General features: G+C 46.9%; 1 protein-coding gene across 2 annotated transcripts in view; it reads left to right on the top strand.

Moving 5' to 3' along the window:
• Abcc12 (ATP binding cassette subfamily C member 12) overlaps positions 1-13955 on the top strand; it is a 76743-nt gene that overhangs the window by 21234 nt on the left and 41554 nt on the right. For both annotated transcript variants that reach the window (XM_059264501.1, XM_059264502.1), the window contains exons 6-10: positions 1456-1629; positions 2068-2215; positions 7512-7660; positions 9775-9882; positions 11706-11981. In XM_059264501.1, coding sequence (XP_059120484.1) covers positions 1456-1629; positions 2068-2215; positions 7512-7660; positions 9775-9882; positions 11706-11981 — 855 coding nt within the window. The remainder of the gene's footprint in view (positions 1-1455; positions 1630-2067; positions 2216-7511; positions 7661-9774; positions 9883-11705; positions 11982-13955) is intronic.

Raw genomic sequence — 13955 nt, 5'->3', positions numbered from 1 at the left:
AGCCCTTTGATTATAGTGAGGACAAGAAAACATTATAGAGCACACTATAGACACTTGGTAAAACTGATGGACAAGCTAAGTATAGTGCATGCCTGTAATTTTAGTACCCAGGAGATGAAGAAGCACTGGGAAATTGAGGCTAGCCTGGGCTATGTAGTGAGAACTTCTTCCCTTCTGGAAAAAAAAATATTTCAATTGTGTAAGATCTCTGGCACCAAAGATAGAATACAGAAACATATGCATCGTCCTGCAGAGTTGACATTTTCTTAAGCCCTTAATCTTTAGTAATAAAATCCTTGCTTCTTATTCAAGAAAAACTCCCTAGTCAAGGAAACCCCACATGGTATTTGGTGAAAGGACTTGTTTCTCTTTCCCAGTCGCTCCTTTGTGTATTCAAATCATCTTATGTCAATTGTGAGTGATTCTGCATGGAAGAAACAAGGGCTGGGGACAGAGCTCAGTTAGCAGACTGCTTGCCTCCCATGTACAGAGCCCTGGGTTCCAGCCCCACCACCACATGAAGCAGGTGTGGTGGTTCATGCCTGCAGTTCCAGCACTTAGAAGGTAGAGGCAGGAGGGTCAGAAACTCAAGGTCATCCTTAGCTACACTGCAAATCTGAGGTTAGCCTGAAATACACAAGACTCTCTTTTCTTTTCTTTTTTTAAAAAAGCAAATAAAGGAATTGATCTCACTTTATCTTAAAGAAGTTTGGAAGAAGGCAATTCAGGGCTTGCGGGAGGGTGGCTTTGGGAGCCTTCCCTTCATCATATTCTTATCATGTGTCTCTCCTAATGACTCAGGATGGTTGTAAGAGATCCAACCACACCAACCTTTTCAGAAAGTCAGTAGGAGGGAGAGAAAAACACAAATAATGTATCATCCTGGAGTTGAGCTTAGTTTTCTTTAAAAAATTCTTCCCCGGGTCTCATTCTGTACTTTGGCTTACATATCACTTTCAACCCCCAGTCACATGGCCACATTCTGCACAAAGGAGACAGAAGGGTCTTCTCCCCCTTCTCTTCTTCCCCCCTCACCTTGTCCTTCATCTCTCTCTCTCTTTCCTTCTTTGATGATTTGGAGACAGGGTCTCACTGTGGAGCCCAAGCTGGCCCGGACTCCAGACCCTCCTGCTGCAGCCTCCCAGATGCTGAGATCACATGCATGGACCACCATGCCCACAGGGTAGTCTTTCTTTCGGCGTGTTGCTGCCTTGAGTAAAGCAGAGCCGTGTTAATAAAGACATAAATAGGACCTCAGCATGCTACTAAAACACAGCATATCTCTTTGCAGCTCCATTTTTTGGGGTCTTCAACTCTAAGAAACTAGCCCTCCAAAGTCATGCCAGAGTGAGACCACACTACTCATTTCATTGGTCCCTTGATGTGACCCAACTCCTGCCAATCAGAAAGCTTCCAGAAGGGTCCCAAGCCTGAACCTATGTGCTTTCTTTCTAGGTGCTCAATATACTATCAAGTGATAGTTATTCCTTGTTTGAGGCTGCCTTATTTTGTCCCTTGCCAGCCACCATCCCCATCCTAATGGTCGTTTGTGCGGTGTATGCCTTTTTCATTCTGGGGTCCACAGCTCTTGTCGGGATATGCGTGTACATTATATTCATCCCCATCCAGGTAAGTCAGGGATGTGCAGTGCAAAATGCTTGACATTTGTCCTTGGCGTGCCCACTTTTGTGGAGTTGAGTGAAGGGCTTCATTTCTGCAGCATGCACCCAAAGGCCGAGCCTCTATGAACACAGGTGTTCCTGGCCCTGTGCCATTCTCTAAGAACTTGAATTCAAGTGCCCTGGGGGAGGAGGGATGCTTGTGGAGTTTGCCAAAGTTCCTATTTTCGTGCCCTGCATCTTGGCACTTCATTCTGTCACCTGACAGATTCCCAGTGGTTTCCTCCAGGCCAAGCCAACTGCCAGAGTGCCAAGGAAGGACTGGACTGAGCCTCCCAGCCAAGTTCCCTTAGAACTTGGTTTGGCGCTATCGTCTCATCCCTGGATTTTTAGGCCAACTGCAATTCAGCAATTCTCCCTGAACACAGTTGCTTTACCTCGATTTCAGATGTTTATGGCCAAACTCAATTCAGCTTTCCGAAGATCAGCAATTTCAGTGACAGACAAGCGAGTTCAGACAATGAATGAGTTTCTGACCTGCATCAAGCTGATTAAAATGTACGCCTGGGAGAAATCTTTTATGAACACCATTCACGGTAAGATGAGCAGCTGCTTTGCAAAGCACTTACATGGGTAGAATGTACTCTTTTAAGGGGTTCCTAAGGTTCTGCAGGGCCAGGCATTGCAGCAGGGGGCAGGGCCTGGGCGCTGAGGGGACCCCCTAAGGTACTCTTGTAGGTCAGAGGATTTTTCAAGGCTTGTAGCAATTTTTAATAGACCCAGACATCTGTTATAATGAACCCAAGGGTGAGCAGCATATGGTTTCATGTTTTCTGGGGCACAGGAAGTCTAGTGCTGGCCAGTTACCCTTACAAAAATAATCACAAACAGATTGAGCAGTAATGTAGCTGTGTCAGGTTATTTCCTTGACTTAGAAGATGTTTATACACACACACACACACACACACACACACACATACACACATACCACACACACACACACCACACTCACACATATACACACATACCACACACACACACACCACACTCACACATACACACATACCACACACACACACCACACTCCACACACATACACCAACCACACACACACACACACACATATACATACACCACACACACATACCACACACACAAACCATACACACAACACACACACATTCACACACATACACACACACCACACACCAACCACCCACATATATACACATACCACACACATACACACACACACCACACACATACACCAACCACACACACACACATATACATACATACACCACACATACACACACACACACACACACACACACACACACACACACACACACACCCCTATCTCTCCTTGCTCCTAGTGGCTTTATTGTCCTTAAATGGCCCACTGACACAATGCCTCTTGAGCCGATATGAGGATGCATTTGTAGATTTCTTTCCCCAGGTGATATTAAGCCTATTTCAGTCAAATCTAAATGTAAATCTTTTTTTTTCCCTCCCAGCATTGCTGTTTTATTTAGGGCAGAGCTGGGGAAATCTATGCCCTTCTCCTCCCTTCCCCTGTCACCTCCTACTCCCAAGTCAGGCCCTAGAACCCTCTGGAAAGGATCGCAAAGGGTAATGATGATCTGCAGAGTTTGTGGCCTTTACCTCAAAGCAGCTTCCCTCCCCACACTCCAAAGATCTGGGGACCTCCAGCACTCTTCTAATGGAAGCGTAGCTCTTCTGGTCCTCAGATGGAAGGCCGAGGGAAGGTACCCAGGATTTTCCCTTCCGTGAAGACCATGGCGGTCTATGGAAGAGACAGTCTCCCTTAAGGGGACAGGGGGAGCCCCTCAGGAGAGTTTAGAAAAGAATGCTGAGTACAGGGGATAGAAGTTATCCTGAGTGACGTCCAGGGTGTCCTCACACAGGGTAGGGGTGTCCACGCCTGCTCCTCCTGCTGCCACACCTCCATCTGCATGTTCAGTAGCTTTGGTTTGAAGCAGATGTGTGGTGATGTATTGTGTCCCCAGTATATTGTGCACCCTAATAAAGTTTATCTGAGGATCGGGGGGGAAAGCTAGTCACTATAGTAATCATAGAAGTCAGGCAATGGTAGGACATGCCTTTAATTCTATCACTCAGAAGGATCTCTGTGAGTTCAAGGTCACACTGGGAACAGAGCCAGGCTTGGTGGTACATACCTTTAATCCCAGCACTAACCATAAGGGCATGGAGGTCTGAGCTGGGCAGGAAGAGGAAGTGCTGTAGCTGGCCAGAGAGCGGAAATGAGATGGCAGAACAGAAAGGCATATAGGCGTGGGCATACAGGAAGTAGGTCTCTCTGGCTGAGGATCTCCAAGTGGTGAGAACACGGCTGGCATCTTTCTGCTTTTCTCATCTCTCAGAATACCTGGCTCTGGGTTTTATTAATAAGACCGTTTAGTAATTCATCTTACACAGATGCCCCACAGGCTTGTTCATCGCAAGTGTCATTCCCTCTCTGACACAGACTCCAAAAATACCCAACTCCAGGCTGCCCTGGATCACTCGAGAAGGGCTGCCAGGCTGTAGCAGACAATTCCCAAAAAGCTTAGGTTCGATGGTCTCTGTGAGGATGTGGGAGGCCCTCTCCTTGCTGTCCTTCGGTGGCTGCAGAGCTTGCACCACTGAACGTCAACCTTAGCTGCGGGGACAGTTACAGAATTGCTGGTGTGGCTTCAGGGGGTGGTGACTCCAGGACCAGAGTCACGGCTACAGTCAGCAATCAGGACCTTCCTTCATACTTAGGCAAGAGCATAAAATTGGGGTGAAGCTGTGTCTGTGTTTCCGGGACTGGTTCTAAAACACCTGCTTCACTCTGTGGCTGGTGCAGGCCTAGACTTCCAGGTCTCAGGAGACGGACAGGAGGATTACAAGGCCTGTAGCAGCTTGGGCCATATAGTGAGACACTGGGTCCCTCAACTAAAAACAACAACAATGACAACAACAACAACAAAAAAAAAACCAAAGATAATGTCATGTAAACAAATAAATCTTGCCCCTAGAAGAGGTAGATCCCCTGGCTGGAACATCAGCAACTCAATAGGCCCTTCTTTGAGGATGCAGAAATATTTCCTTCACACTCTGAACTTAATTCAATTTCATTTCATTTCATTTAATTCTGATTCCATTGGACTTAATTCAATGTAACCCAATTCAGTGTAGCAGAAGTCAGTTAGGTTCGATGACTATAGATCAAATTCCTACTATTCGCAGACCCTGGGAGCCGCCCAAGTGGCTAGGGAAAGGGTTTCCACTGTAAAGGTTCAGGGAAGGCTGTAGTGTAAAGCTCAAAAATAGACGTGTGTTTGTTGGCTCCAGACACACCCAGAGCCCATCTGCTTCTCTCGATTCCACTACCACCCTGGTCCAAGCCAGTCTCCCCTCAGAGGTCATACAGAAGAAGAAGCAGCCCACCTCTCACTCCCAGCAGCCACCCATCTTGCTCCGGAGTAACATCTAAAAGTACCACTCACTGCCTCCTCCCTGCTAGAAGTTCCTCAGTGGTTTCTTATCTCACTTAGATGATTCAAATTTAGATTGTTCTAGTGAAATTCTGATGCGTTCATTTGGCTCAGTAGGTCTGGCGTCTGGTGACCTCGTTTTCCTGTAACCTCTGCTGACTTTGCTCTAGCCATGAAGACCTCTCTTTGTTCCAGAAGCATCATGCCATTCTCCTACATGCTTCAGGTTCCTTGTCTTGTTAGATGCTCCTTTTGTCTTTGTGTTGACCTTGGGTCTCCTCCGATCGCTGACTTCCAGAGGCCACCTGGACCAGCGCTCCAAGTGTGTTCCCATCCTACCAGTGTTCCTTTATCACTTAGCTCTGGTTGTTTCTTTATGATCACCCATTACAATTGGAAATTATCTTATTCAAGTTTTATTATCATTATTGCTTTTCTTTTGCAACAGTGTTTTAGGCTAGCTTGAAACTAGCTGTGAAGCCCATGCTGGCCTCCAAGCCAAGACCCTTTTGCCCTAGCTTCCTAAGTGGTGGAATTACAGGCATTTATTTCTGTTTTTCTTTATTGCCTATCTTCCTCACTGGGAGAGGGCTGCGACCCTTCTTACTCTGTGTCCCCAGCCCCAGGCACAGCGCCTGTCCTACAGTAGACACCAAATTCAACTCCTGAATGATTGACAATTCTGTAAGGTAAATTGAGGAGAGTACCCCAAAGGACCCGAGAGAAGCTAGGGGGTGAAGGCTAAAGGAGAAGTCCCCTGGTAGGAGCAAAGATGTGGACACTGGGTTCTTGAGGTGAAAGGCACGTGGACAGTAGAGCCCTGGATCCAATACTAACACAGAAAACAACTTCCTCCGCTGAGCAGGTCCTGTTGGACACCATACTAGCTTCTCCTTGTCCTCACAGCTGGAAGAACGTGGGACCTAGGGAGGCAAGAGGAATGTGTGGTGGCCACAGTGCCCGTGTGAAAGCGCTTTTGTACAAGAGGCTAGAATTCGGTCAGTTCCTAGCACATCCAAGAGAACGGTGCAGAGTCCTGGGCACCTTGCAGATTGAGGAGGAGGAGACATTCCCCTGAGGCTTTAGATCTGTCCCTGAGTTACCTGGCAGGGGCCCCACTTTGGATGTCTCTAGGCTACCATACATGCCCGTGGCTCTGCAATGTTTACAAATGTTCTTTTCCACTCCCTCCCTGCATCTAAACTCAGGGTGCTAGCATATAAAAATTCATCCATGGAGTCTGAGCAGCTGAAGGCCCAGCCACACGAGGCTCCCTGAGCCCGGATGGACCTTTCCATTCTGTTCTACTCCACACTCTTACTCTGGTCTCACCTGTGTGCACTCCTGTCATGTATAGTCCTTGTCTGACCCTTGTAGGCATCTGGCTTAGGACTCAATCTATGGAGAATCAGGGCTGGGAGGGACATTGGAAACCATCAACTTGCAAGAGTTCTGAGAGCCTAGCGCTACTGGGTTCATGTCCTGGGGTTTCAATATTTTACATTTCACTCTCATTTGGAGGAGAATCAGGCAGAAATAATTCATGTCTTTTCACTATTCTATTGCTATTAACAGACATCACAACCAAGGCAACGGACATCATGACTAAGGAGAGGTGATTTAGTTGGGAGCTTGCTTACAGTTTCAGAGGGTTAGACCATTATCATCATGGCAGGGAGCATGGTGGTAGGTAGGCAGGTATGGTGCTGGAGCAGTAGCTGAGAGTTTACATCTTGATCTGCAGGCAGCGGGGGGGGGGGGATGGACAAGGCTGGGCCTGGCATGGGTTTTTAAAACCTCAAAGCCCACCCCCAGTAACACAGTAAGGCCACATCTACTCCAACAAGGCCACGCCTCCTAATCCTTCTCAAACAGTTCCACTAACTGGAGACTAAGTATTCAAACATATGAGCTTATAGGAGCCATTCTCATTCAAATCTTTCTTTCTTTTTGCTTGTGTGTGTGTGTGTGTGTGTGTGTGTGTGTGTATGTGTGGTTTGCAGTATGTATACATGCTTCTACATGTATGGGTGCATGTATGTTGAGGCCTGAAGCTGATGTTTGGTGGGTATCTTCCTTGATCTCTCTTCACTATATCCATTGAGGCAGGGCCTCTCACTGAGCCTGGAACTTGCTATTCTGGCTAGTCTAGCTAACCAGCTTGCCCCAGAGAGTCCCTGCTGTGTCTTCTGAGTGCCAGGATTACAGTCAGTGGCTTTTCCTGCACAGATTTTATGTGGCTTGTGGGGATCCAAATTCTGGTCCTTATACTTGTGTGGCAAACATTTTTACCTGCTAAGTTTTTTCCCCAGTCTGGGAGCAATACATTTCTTAATGTTAGGATGTGGCATGCAAAATAAGATCACCCCTGATTGCCTTCTCTTTGCAGATATAAGAAAGAGAGAAAAACATTTACTGGAAAGGGCTGGATATGTCCAAAGTGGAAACTCAGCCCTGGCTCCCATTGTGTCTACAATAGCCATTGTATCAACTTTTACCTGCCACATCTTCCTGAACCGCAAGCTCACTGCTCCTGTGGTAAGAGCTATCTTTAGATCAGGTCACTTTTGCACCCTATCCTTGGCAAGCCCCAGGTGAGAAGCCCCTTTCCAACTTCACCATGTATGGCGTTAGAACTCTCAGTTGCCATATACCAAATGATGCCAGGATACTTCAATGGACTAATTAATCAAATGCAAACTTTGTTTTTGGTGCTAGGGTTTGAGCTCAGGGCCTTGTGCATTATAGATAAGCACTGTACTATTGAGTTATACATCAGACTCTGATCTAGTTTGTATATGAGTGCTTGGGCTGACAATGTGCTCAGGAGAACCTGCCTACTATTCTTATCTGTCCATGCAGAGCAGGGGTGGCTGATAAACAGTGGAACACAGCTTTGGGGGGAAAACAACCCAGGAAGCCTAGTGAGTACTCGGCTGTTTTTCCTCCTGTGTTATGTGCTACACACAGGGGCCATTAGCTTGTTCTCTGGTAAGGAGAAATCAAAGGACCCGGGGCTGAGTTTGGAGTTAGAGTTCCTCCGAGTTTGAGAACTGGGTCTATCCTGTTTAAATCTTGACTCTCCTACTCCCCAGTGATGACTTGTGACAGACCACTGACCATACCTGGCCTTGGTTTTGTTATCAGTAAGCAGTCTGGTAGTTGTTCCTGTCAGTGTAGCTGGGAGAAGGGTTGAGTCATCTGGCATAAAGCCTGGGGAATCATGGAATGGGGGGGGGGCTCTTAAATGCTCTACACTACCTGCTCTCATCAGGCCAGGTGGGCGTGGGCTGAAGCCTCTAGGGGAAGTGGGGTGAATGTAAAGCATGTGAGCTTTTGATAAGGGAATAGTGTAGTCAAAGATAAAGAAATGTTGAGCTAGAGGGAAAATGGCTCAGATTTAAATGAAGAAAAGCCCAGCTAAGATAGTAAACTAAGTATTTGCAGGACAAACAGCTGGAGGAAAGTCAGCAGAAGGAAGAGAGACGTGTGTGTGTGTGTGTGTGTGTGTGTGTGTGTGTGTGTGTGTGTGTGTGTGTGTGGTGTGGGGAGATCAAGTATAGCTAAGTTCATGGAGGAAACAGCACTCAATGCAGGGACTTCAGGGGGAGGTCATGATTGGAAGCAGATGATTTTGCTGGGCCATCCTCTCCTAATTCCTTTACTACACATGACATTTTTGTGTGTGAGAGGGGTGGTTTTATTTTCAGGCTCTTTGGACCGTAAGGCTTCAGACCTGGTCATGAACCCAAAGCCAGAATGAGTGGCAAGGGTGTCCTGCCTGAGTAGAACACTGCTCAATTATTGTGACCACTTTTACTGGTCCCAAACAAGTGTGTGTGTGTGTGTGTGTGTGTGTGTGTGTGTGTGTGTGTGAAGTTGGTAGTTTTTGATTTAGAGAGTTAGGACAAGATGTGATGGGGGTATCCATTGTTATCCTCTTAGCAATGTAGAATTAGCTCAAACATGGGACCACAGGGCTTGTTTGGCAGCAGACATCATTTGGGATTTGCTGGAGGAAGTTGTGTTATTAATTTCTTAAATAGGGTAAAAAGAGGCTGATAGTTGAAGTCAGACATATGAGAAGATGGTATTTGAGAGATGAAATCATGCACCCTGGGGAGCCAGCAGAAAGGAGAAAGCTTCACTAAGGTTTTCCAATATTCAGAGATACTGGATAGGGCTCAGAGGAAAAACCCTTATGGTCAGTGATGTTAGAGCTATGTGCTCTGGGGAAAGATGCTGTGGCCCCAGAGGGTCAGATGCCACTGACTGACCTAGAGCAGAAAGTTAGTTAGTCAAACTGCACAGGGCATTGAATGAGCAGTCTTGGTTTGCATAAAGACGTGGTGTGGACAGATATGTATGAAGTTATTCAGTTAGGGCATAGTCTCCCTTCTGGATTGACAGGCAAGAGAATACATTTCCCACCATTTCTGTGAAAATTCCCAAAGCAAAATAGATTACAAAGCCACTGCCCCTGCATTGCCAACCCATGGTTTCTGAGCCATGAAATGAAAAAGTCTTCCTCTGTGAATCCCAATTGTGCCACTGTTTCTTATGTCAGTAAGTATAACGCCCCCTGGATATAGCAGCGTGGAGCCAAAGTGACTTGCAGTCCTAAACCCTCAATCCTCTCTTTCCTTCTTCAGGCATTTAGTGTGATTGCCATGTTTAATGTAATGAAGTTTTCAATTGCAATCTTGCCTTTCTCGGTCAAAGCAGTGGCCGAAGCCAGTGTCTCTCTAAAGAGAATGAAGGTATAACTAACATTGGGTGAGTAGGGAAGAGATCTCATTTCTGGAGGGAGGGTGATGCTTGGAAATGGAGATGCTGCTCAGGTCTAGGGGAGGGCTGGATCAGGCCTGCAGGTGCATGGACATGAAGCTGGAATAGTTAGAGTGACTGGTGAAGGTTTCGAAGAAGGTGTGGTATGGAGGGAAAATGAGACAGAGTCTGTTCACAGAGGCAGTGTTCTTAACCTCCAAAACTCATTCAAGGCAAGATTCCAATTTGCTCCAGCAGTACAAATAGCCTTTGCACTGAGTCTGTCCCTGGTTTGTCCTGTGATGAGTGTGGTGACATGCATCACCTCAGGGTCAACATTTAGTCACTATTTATCCATCAAAGAATCTGAGGCATGTAAGAAATGAAGAGAGAAAAGAGAGAGACAGTCTTTATTCTTCGGAGCTCTTGTTCTGGTACAGGACCAGGTGCTTCAGGAAGCTATGTCCATGGTAAGATGTGAGATGCAAGAATGGCATTTGATGGGTTTGAGGTAAAAACAGAAAAGGGAGAAGGAAATTCTTGCCCACAGAATGGCAGTTCAGTTGTCTTTGAAATCTGGACTCATCTCAAGCACTCCGGGGTCCTGGACCAATTTTCTTGCTTCCAAATAGTCTAGAGCCCTGTAGAGACTCCAGTTACTGTCCTCTCAATGAGGAGAGGCACTCTTGTAAGACGGACTGGCAGACACTCTGTTGCCACTTACAGGTACAAGAATCAACAGTGCTTCATTCACTGTGTATCACTGTACTGGAAAGCCAGGAAAGGTATCCCATCCATCACCTTCATTAAAGTCTCCTCACTTGTCCTCTGAACTCACAGTGACTTATAGACAGTCTTCCTTTTCCAAAGCTGTCCTCCTAAAATCATGATTCCACTCAGTTCCCAGAGAGCTGTTAAATTACTTGCATGCCACCCAGCACTTGCCTGCATGGAATCAGTGAACTCCTGTCTCTTCCAGCACTGCACTTGAGCCCTTATCACTGGCACCTCAGTTTCTCCACCTTTGTTCCACATCCTGTTTCCACCTTGAGCTCTGTGATTCAGCAATCCCAGATGGCTTGTTTCATGTCCTGCCCACCTACCAGACCATGCTTTGCAGCTTCCTTGTCTGCCACGTGGCCTCGACTCACATTTCCTGCTCTCTCCTCTCCCTCTTCTTTGCCCGTGTGGCAGGTGCCCGCACAGACTCAGCTCAGATGCCAAACACATGGACTTCCAGGAAGGGGACTCATGTGTCCTTTCTCTGGCCATTGCAGTGTTGTGTCCTTGTCACACTTCATGGCACCGATCTGTTCATGTCCCCTTTACCTCACAAACAGTTTTTTTCAAGGTCAGGAACTATGCCTTATTTATGTGGTCATTTCTACTTTTTACCCCAGAGGCTGACATGTACCATTTGGTACCTTGCAAATGCTTTGTTGAGCTGAGTGGGGAAGAGGATAAAGAGACTAAACAAATGGACCTTGGTTTCACATGTATCAATGTCATACAGTGAAGCCCATCCCCCATGGACAGAGGCTCACTGTCTTGCAGATGAGGAAGAAATGTTGCTGGATTAGCATTCTCCAATGTGGGTGACCCACATAGGCCTCAGGGTTAAAAGACACCTGTCCCAGATAGTTTGAGTCAGTGGACTATTTCTGTTTCAGCACTCCCGGGGGAATAACTTCTGGTCAGTCCTGGATGTCCTAGGTAGAAATGCCAAGAATATAATTTGAAGTCATTAGAAGACATGTGGGAGGATTCTTGCAAATGGATGACATCTGCCCATTTACTGTTGTCTCTTTAATCTTAGAAAATTCTCATAGCTAAGAGTCCCCCATCCTACATCACCCAACCAGAAGACCCAGACACTATCTTGCTTTTAGCAAATGCCACCCTGACATGGGAACAAGAAATCAACAGAAGTGACCCACCAAAGGCACAAGACCAGAAAAGGCGTATTTCCAAACAACAGAGGTCAGAGCTATACAGTGAGCAAAGCCCATCAGCGCAGGGGGTTGCTGGCCCGGAGTGGCAAAGTGGCAGCCCCAAGTCAGTTCTTCACAACATCAGCTTTGTGGTGAGAAAGGTGGGTATGCCAGTCAGCTTTGTATCACGGTAATGAAGTATCTTAGGCAATGAATCTACGCAGGGCTAAGCTTTGGGAGTCTGGGGAGATGGGTCCTTGGTGAAGTGCTTGCCATGGAAACCTAAGGAGTTGAGTTGAGAGCCCCAGTACCCACATAAAAAGCAGGTACAGCCATGCATGCCTGTAATCCCAGCACTGGGGAGGCAGGGGCATGGGTATCCTTGGGGCTTGTGGGTCCCTACAGCCAAACCTGGGTCAGGGAGAGACTCCATATCAACAAATAAGGTGAAAGGTGATTGAGGAAAACTTCAAATCTGCTCTGGCTTACTTACTGGGGTTGGGGTAAGAGGGAGAGGGGAGGGGGGAGGGAGGGAGAAAGAGAGAGAGAGAGAGAGAGAGAGAGAGAGAGAGAGAGAGAAAGAAAGAGAAAGAGAAAGAGAGGAGAGAGAGTATTTTGAGTTAGTTTGGGAGATTACAGTTCAAGAGTTCAAGATCAGGCTGTGGGCCTCTTGTGAAGGCAGTCCATCATGGCTTAGGGTGGGTAGTGAAATAAATCACGTACATCATGTGCCAGGAGGCATAGAATAAAAATAAGGGGATTCCATGGTCCCCTTTGAGGGCATGACTGCAACAACCTGAACACTCCTTCTAGGGTGTCTGCTCCTAAAAGTCAACACCACCTGGTAACAGTGCTGTCATCTGAACCAGTGCCCCTCCCTGTGAAGGGCAATCAGCACCCAAGCTGCACAGCAGGTGTGAGTTCTGAAGGCATGGTCGCCACCCTGCCTCCTTGTGTTATGTAGCTATGGCTTTCTCAAGCCCCATAAAATTCAGTTTGAGCTGGGGAGGTGGTGGGATGTCTCGAATCAGGTCCTCTGTCTTCCCTGTCCAACGTTATAATAAGGAGCATGGATGTGGCACCATTCTCCTCCGACTTAGAGGAGATGGTTTTCACTGGGGCTGATTGCTTTCCCTGGAACCACTGTGTTTTTGTTTCATTTTGTTTTTGAGATTGAGTCTTACTATGAACTTAGGCTGGTCTCAAACTGGTCATCGTCCTGCCTCAACCTCCCTGTGCTGGATTATAGATGTGGCTCACCACATATGCTGTTCTAGGTACAATGTTGTTTTCTGAAGGTTCTGGAGCTAAAATCCAAAGCCTCTTGTGTGCTTTTCAAGTGCCCAACCCTTAGTCCTTGCCAGTTACAGTTCTGAATGGACAGTTCAATTCAGGAGGCTAGCCTCAAACTGACCAGCGTTAGTAGTGGCTTTAGAATTGTTTGTAATTTCACATTAGACTGTTGAGAGAGAGAACAATAACCCACCTATTCACCTGTCACACAGTTAATGTTTTTAGCTACGTCAAACACTACTCTATTCTGTGACTGAGGCACAAGGCAGCTGAATGACAAGGGCCGGGTCACATGGCCGGCAACGTGGAGGAGACTGCACACTTAGACCATCCAACTCAATCTGTATTCTTTTTTTGTTTGTTTTAAGACAGGATCTCACTATGAGGTATGGGCTATTCAGGAACTTATCTTCTTCCTGCCTCAGCCTCTAGTCTGTATTCTGTCCCCCCTCTCCCTCCCCCAGCCTGTTCTTTTACCCACTGCAAAATACTGCTTTTGTACAAAACACAGTGCAATGTTTTTGTTTGTTTGTTTGTTTGAACCAGCCTAGTGAGGGGGTAGGGCTGAATTCACCAAACCAGCCAGGCACCATAGTCCTTCCTTCCCTCAAGAGCGAGCACTGTAGAACCCTTAGATAAAGCTGTGGATTTGGGGAGCATCTGGCCTCCTCTTGCTCCTCGGATCTGCATCTTGTTGCACTGGGAACATGATGATGGCGCTCTGAAGGTGGTGCTGATTCTGCAGCAGCAGGCTCAGCGTTAATCTTGTGCCTGGTGATGTAATCTCCCATCTCATTGACTGATTTCCCCTATGCAATCGCTGCAGAAGGACAAGCTCGGTA

This window comes from Peromyscus eremicus, chromosome 5, assembly GCF_949786415.1.
Source record: "Peromyscus eremicus chromosome 5, PerEre_H2_v1, whole genome shotgun sequence".
In the NCBI taxonomy this organism is placed as follows: Eukaryota; Metazoa; Chordata; class Mammalia; order Rodentia; family Cricetidae; genus Peromyscus; species Peromyscus eremicus.
The sequence above is the reverse complement of the archived record's forward strand: the minus strand, read 5'-3'. Positions and strand labels throughout refer to the sequence as shown.